The 14743-nt window shown below is 43.0% G+C and overlaps 1 protein-coding gene across 3 annotated transcripts in view; it reads left to right on the top strand.

Annotated features, from left to right (window-relative positions):
- Positions 1–1995: 1995 nt before the first annotated feature.
- ccdc186 (coiled-coil domain-containing protein 186) overlaps positions 1996–14743 on the top strand; it is a 21813-nt gene continuing 9065 nt past the window's right edge. Inside the window, exons 1-13 of one of the 3 annotated variants that reach the window (XM_076999292.1) lie at positions 2015–2151; positions 3726–3808; positions 4121–5012; positions 5539–5665; positions 7044–7172; positions 7768–7980; positions 8171–8290; positions 9982–10086; positions 10563–10661; positions 13322–13408; positions 13509–13651; positions 14334–14589; positions 14687–14743. The exon at positions 14687–14743 is cut by the window's right edge and continues 133 nt beyond it. In XM_076999292.1, coding sequence (XP_076855407.1) covers positions 4141–5012; positions 5539–5665; positions 7044–7172; positions 7768–7980; positions 8171–8290; positions 9982–10086; positions 10563–10661; positions 13322–13408; positions 13509–13651; positions 14334–14589; positions 14687–14743 — 2208 coding nt within the window. In that variant the 5' untranslated portion in view covers positions 2015–2151; positions 3726–3808; positions 4121–4140. Of the gene's footprint in view, positions 2152–3710; positions 3809–4120; positions 5013–5538; positions 5666–7043; positions 7173–7767; positions 7981–8170; positions 8291–9981; positions 10087–10562; positions 10662–13321; positions 13409–13508; positions 13652–14333; positions 14590–14686 lie in introns of all 3 variants that reach the window. The other 2 variants (XM_076999293.1, XM_076999291.1) reach the window with 2 other exon arrangements.

Raw genomic sequence — 14743 nt, forward strand, 5'->3', positions numbered from 1 at the left:
CATGAACCTTTACTGTAATTGGCAAACATTTATAGACGCTAAATACTGCAGTAACACAAAGTCTCATAATGGAAAGACAAGGCCATGTATAGGGTGAACAGCCAATAAGAGGAGTAAGACTGTGTGGTGTAGAGGGGTAAGACTGTGCGGTGTAAGGCTGAGGGGACAAAACAGTGAAATAAAGGCAATTGTGGATCATGTTTTACATGTAAGTCATGGTGTTACAATGGCTGAAGCTGATCATTGGGTGCAGCTGAATATTGGAAGAACAACTGTGTCGTTCAAACATGTCATAGAGAAAACATGTATGCACTGTAATTCATAAATGTGCTCTCTGCTGTAATGCTGCAAATTGACATAAATTCTGATGTTATTCATTTTTTTGTTTTGAATTTTTGCATTCTTATACCATATAGGATATCAACAGTAGCTCATAAGTGTAGGAGAGGTTCAATTTTCACACAGCAAGAGGAGGCTGTATGTGCTTAGGTTGTTTTGAATGTGTAGAATAAGTTTTTAATTTTGCAGTTTTTCCAGTCAGTTGTCGGTCTTTTCTGAATTTCAATCAGATTTGTTTTTGTCAACAAATTGCAGTGCGAACAATACAGTCAAACAATATTGCTGTACAAATTTGATTCCAGTCCAATTCCTTTCATTCTCCCACATACAGTAATGTGTAACTTTGTGTTCAATGTAAGTTTGTGTGTGTGTAACATGTATTTGATATACCACAGAATGTGCAGCGTTCTTGAAATCAAAAGCTTAACTAGTTTCCATCAGAATATACAGTCTGCACTGACTGTGACTTATAGTTGCACTGACAACATGACTAAGTATTTTGACTGCCTTGTTCATAGGCAATGGCACACAGTAAGACTTTATTTATATAGCATTTTTCTTAAGTGCTTTACAGAAATATATACAAATAAAATACAATTAAAAACAGTTTAAGATCATTATAAACAAATATTCAAATAAAAACAACAATTAATTTAGAATTTAAAAATTAAAAAGTACTTATTAAAAACTCGAAATGCACATCGCTCACGAAAAATGGCACAAGAATAAAAATAAGTTTTCAAACATTTTTTTTAATCTCGGTTGAATCCGAACAGACTAGATACTCTGATGGCACTGACAAATTGATTGACCTAAATATTTGATTTTGGGGCAAAATCAAAGAATATTGAGTGAAGTATGTGCTTTTGCAGGTATTTCATTGAGTTTTGCTGTTTGCACTAACTGTTTTGAGAAATGCACTAGTTGTGATGCCAATGTAAAGCATGATGTGAGAAATGAACCAAATCGACTGAGAAAAACTGTAATGTTACATGTTCTCTCATTAATAAACCATATTTCCTAGGTTGTGTTGTCTCAAGACCCATAAAACTCGATATGTAGATATAGTTATAGATAAAATTATAGTACTGTTATCAAACTGATAATATTACGGTAAGTATTAGGCTAACTCTTACTCAGGTTTCTCAAATGAGAACGTTTATTTATTGTCAAGGTGACTACTTTCTAAATAATTTTCTCAAGTTATAAACTGTTCCTACTGAATAAATTTTCAGTGTTTTTTCACTACCGTAATGACAGCTAGACAAAAACCCATCTCTACTAAATTTTATTTAATCTTAAAATATCAGACCTAATTTTGAATTTGGTTTTGTGTTTTTGTAGTTATACTATTACTACAAAGATGACGTCAGTGAATTATATCATTCCCAATTCATGACTGTGGTTGTTTTAGATTCCATACACGTTCTTATGTGTCTGAAGACACTGTATTATCTAGTTCATTATACAAATCAATACATTTTTTATAAATAAAATGAAATAATACATATTGTAATAGTTAGTATACTCTTGTGTGCCGTTACAAACAAACAAACAACAATAAGCAGTAATAAATCCAAATAACTTTAATTGAATTTTGCCAGGGCGCTACATTTTATCTGAATAATAGTCCAATACGCATGCGCATTTGTTGGCCTTTAGCTGCCGTATATGTCTTCCGATGAATACAGGGGCCATATTTGTTGATGTGTCACCTCAACTGGAGATAACCTAACGTTGGAACGTTACAATTGAGGGTTTTTTTTGCGAGTAGATTAATAATAATCTGAATAAATGGATCTAACATAACAGGTAAATCAAACGTCACATTTCAGCATTGTTCGCATTTAAACTTTGATTGAAAGACGATGCAAATCCGGCAGAAATATGAGCTAGCTAGCAGGTTAGCGACGTCGTCAGGTGTTTGGCTAGCGACGACACGGCGCGCGTGCAGTTCCCGTCTGCTTGTCTTTTACTAACTTGTGTGCCCATATATATTTTTATAACTCATATTCATACCTGTGTTTTTATAACTTGTATAACTAACTGTGTTCTCTTTGCAAATCTCTCGGTTTCCCCACTGTCAAACGGCTGGGTAGCTTGTTTAACGCAGCTAACGTTAGCTAGCTAACCCACTAGGTAAGGGAGTTAGCCAGCTTTCCTAGGTGATGTTCAGGTTCACTAACAGCAGATATTTAAATAGTTACTGTATGTAGAGATTTAAGGTCTAGCTGTTTAATGTCTAGCTAGCTCTACCAGCTGTTTTATTCCTCTAAAGCAGCTGGTTATGGATGAAATATTAGCTAGTTACACCAGTGTCATTAATTTCATATTTCATCCATAACTACAGATTGCCTATTTTAAGTGTCCTGGTCAGTGAAGACTCTTGGATGACTCCCATAAATGTTTTTCACATGTTGATAATTTAATAAGAATGGCGTAGATTCAGAAAGTATTTATAATTAATCTCCACTTCCATAAATGTGGTTGAATTTTGAAGCATTTGAAACATGCATCTAGTTTTCGTGGCACGTCATTTAGACAACACCATCACACACGTTTATCCTGTACTACGAGTAATGATAACAAAACCTCTGTTAATATCCAGGAACTAGATGTTTATCACCAGCATGTGTGACATATTCTGCACCCATGGCAAGACCCCCATTGCAGAAAGAAGCAAAGCTAGTTAACTACAAGTCTCCAAGTAACGTATGAGAAGTGGGCTTCAAGACCTGTTACAGTCATCCAGTGAAGATATTAACTAAATTTGCATAGGCACTTATTGATTTACTTTTAAATGTTTGATTGATACAGTTACCATCAAGTCACGTCTCTTTCTAAAATCATTGTAATTTATCAAGGTATCCTCCCATGTAGTGTAATTTGTGGGCTAAATCAGAATCTTTTTTCAAAAGTTTCGACTGATGAATCTGTTATTTATTGATTATAAGATCTTGGACAAATATCTGGTTGTGGCACTTTTAATGATTCATTCAATGGAATCTCATAACCTTTAATCTGGTGGTGTTTGTCACATATGTATTGGGCTTACACTGCATAATGCATTCAGTAAGGGAATGTAGAAAATGTGGCTGCTCCCTGGTTATTAGACATAGCCTATGTGTCTTCTGTCAGGAGCTCTTGCAATATCTAATTGTTTTATTCTACCAGGATTTTTATGTTTCTTTTATTTTACCAGACTGCACCTGTGCTATGACCACAAATAACTTACACAATAGGTTGTCTCAGGCTTCAAGGCACTCTGTTCAAAGTTCACAACGTTTTCACTTTCTTACTGTGGTACATTAAGAAAAGGGACAAGTGTTTGTTTAATTTTTACACTGGTAGCACGTGTTGACTTCTGACAGGTTTTGCTTTTGCAGCAGTCTCAGTGAAGGTCATACGAGAGCAGTTTTAAATGTCAGCATGTTTACTGATGAACACTACTCGGTACTGTCTAAAAATGGTAAGTTCAAGTAGACAAGTAAGGTGCTCTATAGCTGTGAAACAATCGTAATGTGTTTCTAGACTGTAACCGTGTGAAGATCTAGGCACAAACCTTGTCTAATTTAGAATGAGGAGGAAGTGACTGTCATTTTCAGTAGTTCACTGTCCCACTTGCAGGAAGGAAAAATGATAATGCTCTGTATTGTTGTGACTTTGTGACACCGGTAGGAAAGCGTGTTTATATAGTGTGTTCCTGCCTAATGTTCCTGCCTAATGCTGTTTTCACCCTCAGCATGGCCATGACATCTTTGTTTTGTGATGTTCCTTTCAGGTCTAGACCCTTAGGAAAGTATGGAGCAGTCTGGCTGTGAAGGAGAACACCACACTGCACCTGACCTCCTTCATAGTTCAGAGGTCAACTCACTGCCTTTGAGGTCATCGCAGATTAACGAAAATAGTGAGCAAGAGGTAAAAAGACTAGAGGTGGATTTCAGTGCGAAGGATGTAGGCGGTGAGCCGGACAGTGTGGAACCAGACGGCTTGCAGTCCGATGGAGCAGGACGGGTGAAGCTGAGGCTGGACTTGCACGCCCAGGACCAAGAAGGAGCAGGAGGAGAGGAGGAACAAGCCGACAGCAACACCAGCTGTGACAGTGGAAGGGCTTCCCTGGATGATGGCAGGACTCCCCCAGATCAGCACAACGGGCTCGTAGAGTCATTGTCTGCTGTTGTGGATGAAACAATCCAGGATTTGACAAGTGATCCCGAGGAGCCGAAACGGTGCCGGTCTTCTGTTCCAGAAGAGGCACCTGTGAATGGAGTTAAAGAATCCCCTCCTGTTCTCCATGAATCTTCCTCAGCTGAAACGGACCCCTCAGTGGATGCTGCCCAACTCCAAGCCCCGGGCAGTCCAGCAAGCCCAGGTGCGGTCACTACACCAGACTCAGCAAGCCCGTCACTGGCTCCAGAGGCTTTTCATTCCGGCTCTGCGTCCGCCACCAATCCGTACGATACAGAATGCAGCAGGAAGCTGATGTCGGAGATCCAGCGCTCCGTCTCTCAGGAGTCCCTGCTGGATGAGTTGGAGTCAGAGCTGCTGAACTGCCATCTAGTCGAGCCGGGCGGCTGCAGAATCGGCCCACCCAATGGTTTGCCCAAGGATCAGGTGGTTTTTGAGAAGTGTGTCCAGTACAAGTACTCGCAACAGGAAAAGGCCATCAAAAGGTGAAGGCACATTATGCACCCGAACACAAAATGTCTTCACTTCTTTCCTAACTGTTGTACTAATCAGCACATAGCTGAGAAGACGTATTATAAAGTTATTACTATTTATATAAAATTCTAAAATTTTAGTTACTCCAAGCCTGCCACTGAGGAAAGAAGCGATCAGATGGTATTCAGATGATGGTATTCAGGTGGTGTTCACGTTTAATCTGTACTTTGTGTCTAAGCTACCTCCTGATGTTGCTTCCCTCATTCTCCTAAAAACACCTGCTTTGTCTAAATACTGGAGTATATATATATGTGTGTGTGTGTGTGTGTGTGTGTGTGTGTGTGTGTGTGTGTGTGTGTGTGTGTGTGTGTGTATGTATGTATGTAAGTATGTATGTATGTTTAGGGGTCGGCCGTCTGTTAGAAACTAAAGCCCCACCAGATTCAGCCATGTAGAACAAGCTGTTGACAGACAGTATGAAAGATTGGTTTGATGGTTAAACCCGCTAGACTAATGGGGGCTTTAATTGTGCGTCAGGTTGCTGGATGAGAATAAGAAGCACCAGGAGCTGATCCTGGGCATATGCTCCGAGAAAGACAGCATGAGAGACGAGCTTAGGAAAAGGACGGAGACGGAGAAGCAGCTCCTCGGGACCATCAAGAAGGTAAACTGCACTGCTTTGTCTTCAGCTTGAGCTAAGCAGCTCACACTGTTCGTCGTCTCTGCACATGCTACTGAGCGTGTGGCCCCATTCTGTTCCAGACAGGCTGTTAATAGGGAGGATAATATAAATGCACAACCTCTGCACTGCATGTAACCAAACGAGCATGTTTGTGCTAGTGACAGTGGTTCCCCAGGCCCTCAACATCCAGTCCAGGCTCCTCTCGCTGATTATAGTAGGCTTGTTTGCTGAAGAGACTGCATCTGGTGCTGGGAAAGCGTTCGGGTTTGAGGCCAGCCCTGGGCTGCGATTTAATTCAATCCAAAAGGCGCTCGTGTCACAGAGAGTAATAACACAAATCAAACAAAGTGACCCAGGAGGCCGCCTGTGTGTAAAGGACAATAATCTGGTGTGCTGGTAATGACGGAAAATGACTGTGTGTGTTATGCCATTGCGGTCCCTTGTCAGGGCAGAATAAGGAGACATCTGTGTGGCCTGTCATCACACCAGCGCTTCATCCTTCTCACTCCCTGACACCCTCCAGAGAAAAGGACAGAGGTTGATGGATTTGCTGAGATGTTCCACCCAGAACTACTCTCTGTGGCACTTCCATCACCTCAAGATCCTGCTCCCGTCTCTGACAATGAGGGTGATCTGTCTCCGTGAGAAAACAGCTTTCGTTGAAGTCTTTGCTGTTAGGACAGTAATGATCTGGAAGTTGTATAGCAGTTTCCACTGAAACTACCGTGGTCTTGCATTATGAGAGCTGTGGGCAAACTAAGGCTTGTTGGCAAGATCAATGGACTTGACTCTCTTTGTTATCACATGGTTACATGGTACTTTTGTAATGTTTACTACCCTTGTCCAGCAAGACTTGTCCAGCCTATCTTGATTTCCCCCATCAAAACCTGATGAGGGTTTGATCTGAAGTCAGTGAATAGTCACTTCAGTATTTTCAGTATGGGCTACCGTCACATACCAGAAGATTACCTTCCGCAAATCATGCCTAATCTGATTTTAGGATCTTCACACTGTTGCATAGCCATAGTTTGAAGTGAAGACACAATTTGCAAAATAAATTACATCTGTGTCCAAATCTTAAGAAATGAGCAGTGTAAAAGACTGAAATACAGTCTGAAAGTGTAATGGGTGTATTGTTTATCTTATAATTATTATTACACAACTTTCACAATGTATACGCTAATGACCTTTGGTATTTAGACAAACCTTTCCTGGGCGTGGAGTTGTGCAAGTATCTACCATACGAGCCCTGCTCTTGTGTCATAGCAGGGAGTATTCCTGATTGGCCTTGCTTTAGGTTCTACGCACATGTATGATGGTTGCAGTGTTCAGCTAAAGGTGTCTCTTCTTGTCTGACCAGTTTGAGAGCAGGGTGGAGGACCTAGTCAGAGAATTAAAAGAGTCCAAGGACAAACTGGTTCACCAGGACCAGGCTGCTAAAAATGCCCTCCAGCAGATGCAAAGGGAGATGGCCTACCGTCTTGAACAGGTAAGAGGTCATCGCTATGACCACGGCCGTAGTATCGTAGAAACCCTCTTCAGAGATGACCGTGTGTGGCCCTCCCTTCCCCTATCGCACGCACGGCTCTTTCTCTTCCACGGGGGATCTGTTACGGGCAAACAATGATTTGAATGTGGTTTCAGTCTCTCTCTGTATCTCACTGCTTCCCTTTCATTCCCCCCTGTCTGTCTTGACTCATTTCCTAATAGATTGTTGCTGGGTCAATAGACACTGTCTTTTGCTCACAGCCTCAGCAGTAGTTTATTTCAATGAGAGTTTGCATTCAGATACCAAACACGTTTGCGCCTTGAATTGGCAGGGTTGTTTATTATAACCGGGTTCATGCGGAGTGCTCCTCACTCTTGTGTGAGAACCTCACAGCCATGTCGGCGCTCTTCTCTCTTGCCAGGCTTACACGTTATTCAAGCTGGCAGATTCTGGTACATGTAGCGAGATGCCCAGACATCCACACACCTCTTTAACAGTTCATCCAGAGAACTCTTGAGATTGCCCACAGGTTGCCCACACACGGAGCCGTAACGCCGTTCCTCCTGTGGTTTTGCGCGCCGCTCGCTCTCCGCAGGCCGGTAAGAAGTGCGAGGAGGCCCGTCAGGAGAAGGAGGCCATGGTGATGAAGTACGTGCGGGGGGAGAAGGAGGCGCTGGACCTGCGCAGGGAGAAGGAGCAGCTGGAGAGGAGGCTGAGGGAGGCCACGGCCGAGGTGGACAAACAGGCCAGGAGGGGCAACCAGCTGGCGCAGGAGAAAGGACGTCTTCAGCAGCTACACGACGCTAAGGTAGTCTAAAAACAAAAAAAAAAAAACAACAACAATCCTTTATCAACTATATATGTTAAGATTTAAGGGCATTTAGGCTGGAGATGATAATTGGATAATGGTCTGAAGATGGCTGTAATTGCCATTTATTTATTTGTTTGTTTGTTTATTTTGACCAAATTCGGTGTGCGCTTGTTTACCGTGTCTCCAGGAGAACGAGATGGCCAAGTTGTCTCGGGAGGTGGAGAGGCTCAAGGATGAGACCAACTCCCATGTGATCAAAGTGAAATGGGCTCAGAACAAGCTGAAGAGTGAGACAGATGCCCATAAGGTAACATATACAAACCTGTTACGAGAAGAGGAAACATTTAAAGGGAGAGTTAATTTTGAAATCATGCGTAGTTCTTATAGAGGCAGTGCTACGGGTGAGAATAATGCATTCAAAACCAAATAATAAGTTCTGATTATGGTGTCAAGCTGTTTTGATTGGCCTGTTTGTTTGGTTGTTTTGAAGAAACCCCAGATTGTATGATTTATTCATCTTCCTTCAGTCCTGCCATTCAGTCTGAATCTGTGATTAGCTAAACAGAGAGATGATTAGATTAAAGCTGTGATAATGTGATAAACATACCATTCATTTAGCATTAAATCATAGTGGTGTGTCAATCAAAATCAGTCATTCAAGAGTTTTTCCACTATTGGCATTGAGCCCTTTTTGCTTGTTGAATAATTTTTAATAGTCAAACCTATGAACGCAACTAGAACAGGGTAAACACACGGTGTTCATTAGTATTAAAGTCGAGACATCGATTTTGGAAATATGAATGTATTCGTTTTCCTCTGTCGCCTGTAAAGTGTCTAGAAACATTTAAAATCATAATTGGTGCTACAGGATCATTTAATGGTCTTGAGAAAAAAGTTGTAACTCTTCGTACCCGGAGTGGGTGTGTGCTTCGGGGTAGCTGCGATGCGTAGAGCTCGGACACAGACGTTGGTGTTGACACGCCGAAGGTGCTCGTTTATTGTGAAATGAATATACCACACATGCGGCTACAGATGTCATTAATAGATAAACAAACATACCACACATCATGTGGCTAAATATGCTCCATTTACACATAAACGTCACATAAGCGCCATAACGGCATTACTGAGATTATGTATAGTGATCTAGCAGTGGAGAAGAACACATGTTAACCTTAGCCTCTCTGTCACTCTCTCCACCGATCAGCTCTTCTCTCTGAAAAGAGCTGTTGCCCAATACATAGTTCTTAAAGGCACAACATGCCTGTGTCCGTTACAAGGACATGAAGAAAAACTCAGATTTGATGCAAACTGAAGAGTCATTAGAATGCAAAGCAAACGCATTGAGGCACATGTCATGAGTACCGTGTTTATTATTCTGTATTATTCACCAGTTTAATCAAGTTGTCCTAGGTGATGAATAGCTGAGTTACTTGTTTTTGTGGTGACCTAAGTTATATTTTAATATATTTAGCCCTGGTTCAGTTTGGACCTTTGTTCCCACCGTATTTGAGTTCTGTCGTGTTTTAAAGATTCAATTGCAAAGTGGTCATGAGGTTATTTTTTGGAATGTCTTTAAAAAGGTATTTAAAAGGTATTTAAATTAACTTCAGTATTTCTACATATATGCTGTAGACTACACTACCATATGGCTTGGAAATGCATAAAATCTGTGTGACTTTATATTGCTTATGTTTATTTCACCAGATTAGAATATTCAATATGCTGTAGTGGGTAGGAAATATGTATAGGCACTGGTTTTATGTTAATGATGAATGAAAATGCTAAATAATAAATGATTATTAAAATGTTTGTCAATCATTCATTAATTTGTTGACTGGTGCATTTAGAGCCTTGTTATAAAAGGACTTGCCCATTTTGTTCCCATGTGTTTTCACTTTAAAGTTTATTTGCATAAATAATTCGTAGATTTGTTTTAATAATTTGCATAAGTATATACAGCAGTATTTTGATCATCGTCACCTCCTTCTAATACAGGAAACAAAAGACAAGCTAAAAGAAACGACGGCTAAGCTGACCCAGGCTAAAGAAGAGACTGAGCAGATCCGAAAGAACTGTCAGGACATGATTCGCACTTATCAGGTACTTCTGATGAGGCTGCAAACTGAAAGCAACTTAAAAAAAAAGCTACAACTGTTGAGTTGCAAATATCCACTAGAGGGCCATATTGCTTCTTGGGAAGATTGAATACTCTTCAGGGACGACGCTTTGATATTGAATACAGCATTTGCTGTTATCTCGACTTTTTTTGCTGAATTTTGGAATTGCTGTAATTGTGTAGAGTTATACTCAATTATACCATTTATTCACCCCCAAACGATTGCGTCCTTTTGTTGCAAGAACCTAGAAGAGAAATTGCGCAATATAACTAGAAGTTACAATGGTCTGCTTATCATTGTTTTAGAGGAAATTGGTTATCTATTGCTTCATAGTCTTCAGTGTGAAATTCTCTCTCTCTCTCTCTCTCTCTCTCTCTCTCTCTCTCTCTCTCTCTCTCTCTCTCTCTCTCTCTCTCTCTCTCTCTCTCTCTCTCTCTCTCTCTCTCTCTCTCTCTCTAGGAGTCTGAGGAAATTAAGTCTAATGAACTGGATGTGAAGCTGCGGGAGACGAAGGTTGAGTTGGAGAAGCACCGGCAGGAACAGACCGACCAGCAGGAGGTAGAACGTCCACGCTCCACTCGCACCACCTCGTACCCAACACTCGCCTCACCAAGACCCGGCTTTAAACACATCTGTAACAGCGCGGCCATTTAAATAGTGTTTGTTTTTATAGCGTACTGATATCCTTGATCACTATGCTTCTGTGTCCTAGATCTTTGTTCTTATTTACTTCTCACGCATGTTTGAATTACGACGTGCACTTCCGTTGAGAGGCTGCCATGTTGGGATGTGTGCCAGTTCTCTAGTGTGCAGTGTTTCACCACCTGCTTTTAAGTACCTGCAGGTCTACATGAACTATTTTCAGCCCAACGAGCCCCCTCAGTACTGAACCTGAGCTCACCAGTATGATCGCAGTGTTTACGGCACTCCTGTACTGCGCTGCATTCATACTGCGTGGCTTTATTCCGTTTCTGAAATGCTCTCCGCTCCACTCAGATTTAATAAACCCGAAAACATCATTATCAAACAAACAAACAGATTCACGTGCCATGTACAGTTGTGATCAAATTTATTCAACCCCCACTGAAATAAAGTGTTTTGGCCAGTTTGACATTGATTTTGATCATTTCAGTCATCTTATTTACAATTATATCAAAGAGGCACTTATAAATTAGACAAACATAACATAATATTTATGATGGAATAACCACAAATGTCTTTACTGTGCTCACATCATTATCAGTTTTATTCAACCCCCTAGTGACATTATTTTTTAGTACTTAGTACAACATCCTTTTCCAGTTATGACAGCTTTCAAGCGTGAAGCATAGCTTGACACAAGTGTCTTGCAGCGACCTATGGGTATCTTAGCCCATTCTTCATGGGCAAAAGCCTCCAGTTCAGTCACATTCTTAGGCTTGCGCACTGCAACTGCCTTCTTTAGGTCCCACCAGAGGTTCTCAATTGGATTTAAGTCTGGTGATTGCGATGGCCACTCTAGAATGTTCCAGCCTTTCATGTTCAACCATGCTCTAGTGGACTTGGATGTGTGCTTCGGATCATTGTCCTGTTGGAAGGTCCAACGTCTCCCAAGCCGCAGGTTTGTGACTGACTCCATCACATTTTCCTCCAAGATCTCCTGGTACTGAAGGGAATTCATGGTACCCTGCACACGTTGAAGCTTTCCTGTACCATTAGAAGCAAAACAGCCCCAAAGCATAATTGACCCCCCGCCATGCTTCACAGTAGGCAAGGTGTTCTTTTGTTCATAAGCCTGGTTCTTCCTTCTCCAAACATAGCGCTGGTCCATTGTCCCAAACAGTTCTAATTTAGTTTCCAAAACCTGTTCCAAAACCTTTGTGGCTTGTCCACATGACTTTTGGCATACTGCAGTCGACTTTTCTTGTTCTTTGGAGTCAGCAAGGGGGTGCGTCTGGGCATTCTGGCATGGAGGTCTTCGTTATGCAGTGCGCGCCTTATTGTCTGAGCTGAAACTTCAGTGCCCACATCTGACAGGTCTTTTTTCAGTTCCTTAGCAGTCATGCGGGGATTTTTCTCCACATTACGCTTCAGGTAGCGCACAGCAGTCGCGGTCAGGATCTTCTTTCTGCCACGACCAGGTAACGTTTCCACTGTGCCCTTTAACTTGAACTTGCGAATGATACTTCCGATAGTGTCTCTTGGAATATTTAACAACTTCGCAATCTTTTTATATCCATTGCCATTCTTGTGAAGAGCAATAACCTCTTCTCTTGTCTTCTGGGACCATTCTCTTGCCTTCACCATGCTTGGAAACACACCAGTAGATGTCTAGAAGGAGCTGAGTATCACAGTCCTTTTAAATCTGCCTAATTGGTGCTTATCATGCTTGACTGCTGCTCGTTGACATCCACAGATGTTTTCAATACCTGATGGAAAACACTGGAATGAACCTCTGTTCTTAGGAGTGGTAGTCGTAAAGGGGTTGAATAATTGTGTCAATGAAGAAATCACAAAAAGGCCATTTAATACTTTATGACAAAAAAAATTGATGCTATCTTAGTTGCATTTAGTTCTTTAACAAGTCCTTGTAAGATTTCATTATGAACACAATTACAAATGTGCACTGAATTTCATAAAACCCTTCGCAGCATTGGGGGTTGAATAAATTTGATCACAACTGTAGATTGTTGTTTTGTATGCATTCCACTTGTGTTCACCAAAATCACTCTCGATTACCAGTGGTGTTCGAGCAAGACTGTATCCAATCAGCTGCAAGCTGCTCTCTGAGTCACAGAGGAGCTGTGCTGCATGGTTCAAAGTGTTCACTTAGGATGGAAGCTGATTAAAGCCGGTGAGGGCACAGGCATCGTGGGGTCGGGGTACAGGTAACTAGAGGGTGGTTTGGGCTGGAGGACCACGGTGCTTGTGGAGAACCTCGTGTCATAAATATGCCACTGTGTCCACGTGAAAGAGCCCAGTAATGTATCTAAGGTTTGCTTACTGGCATGATGCTGATTTCATGCAGTATGTGCGCTTTCTCTGGCTTTTATTTTTTTTTCGTCCTGTGATCATTATTAACGTTATTTGCATTTCATGAGCGTTAGCTTTGCCTGGAAGGCTCTCTCCGCCATCACACTGCTGATTGGGGCGGGGGACGAGCCAGATGGGTAATGGGACGTGGAGCGCCGGTGACGTCTGGCGTGCGTCCCTCACGCGTCTTTTGTGGTGACTGACAGATGCACCGAGCCAAGATCAAGGAGCTGGAGGATCTGAAGAGGAGCTTTAAGGAAGGCATGGATGAGCTTACCACACTCCGAACCAAGGTGAGCGGGTTCTGTTAACCACACGCGTCCGCTAAAGCGACCTTTTGTAGTCGTAGAACCGCAGTCCCTAGACCGTTCTCGTTGCCCCCCCCCCCCCCAGGTGAAGTGTCTAGAGGAGGAGAGGCCTCGGTGGGAGGACGAACTGTGTAAGTACAGGGAGATCATCAACAGACAGAAGGCGGAGATCCAGAGCCAACGTGAGAAGCTGGGGGCCATTCAGCGTCTGGAGGAGCAGCTTCAGCAGTAAGAGGGGCCCAAGCACTCACGACACGCACGTCACAGCAACTCGCGTTGACCCGCTCCAAATACACTTCCGTCTCCCGAAGCCGTTCTAGCGCTAGAATCGTCTCATCTGTCTGCAGGCACCGAAGTCCTGCGGTGTCCTGCTGTGCGAGCGTGAGCTTTCCCGCGGTGATGCCGTTATCACCAGCAGGACTGCCTGCTCATAGGCCACCGCTTTGTGTCCCGTCACACCCTGATGATTTGGCTGTGCATCAGAGAAAATGAACCCAGCGAACATGGCTGGACGCTAATGATGTAGATATTGGTGATAATGCGCCCCCCCCCCCCCCCGAGTGGTCCCTCCCCACGGGCAACAGCAGCTGGTGCTGGTGAGGAGAAGTGCGGGGGGCCGTCTGCTCCCACTGGGATGTGATCACACGGCCCGTAATCGCCTCTGAAGTTAACATCATTATTTATTTCTCTGCGTGTGTATTTTTACTGTTTATTTATAGCTGCAAATGATTTCACACTCAGCAAGTTTTTTTTTTCTTCAAATAACTTTTGTTTTAGTTGGAAGAAATATTACAGTTATTCTCATGAGTCAGTCTAAATGTATAGACGACTACAGAAGGCTATCGCTCGGTACACACACACACACACATACACACCTTCTCCCAAGTGTGTGTCTTGTGTCGGCCGGCAGGAACGAGCAGGAGACGGCGTCTCTCAGGGACGAGGTGGAGGGCCTGAACTCGCTGATCTCAGACCTGCAGAGGGACGTGCAGGGCGGACGTCTGCGTGAGGCGGAGCTCCTGGCCTTCACCGAGAGGCTGACCAGCAAGAACGCCCAGCTGCAGTCGGAGAGCAACGGGCTCCAGGCCCAGCTGGACCGCCTGGCCTCCGGCTCCAGGGAGCTGCAGTGCAGGCTGGACGAGAGCCAGAGAGCCCTGGCGGACGTGGTGGGTGTGTGCACCTGCGCCCACCGCGCTACGCTACGCTCCATTAGCCCCGCCAAGGGTCGTGTGTTACCTCATCTGTGTGTGTGTGTGTGTTCAGACGGCCAGGTTGAAGAGGGAGGAGCAGCGGAGGGAGGAGGAGGTGCAGCTCCTGCAG

The sequence above is a fragment of the Brachyhypopomus gauderio genome, chromosome 3, assembly GCF_052324685.1.
Source record: "Brachyhypopomus gauderio isolate BG-103 chromosome 3, BGAUD_0.2, whole genome shotgun sequence".
NCBI lineage: Eukaryota > Metazoa > Chordata > Actinopteri > Gymnotiformes > Hypopomidae > Brachyhypopomus > Brachyhypopomus gauderio.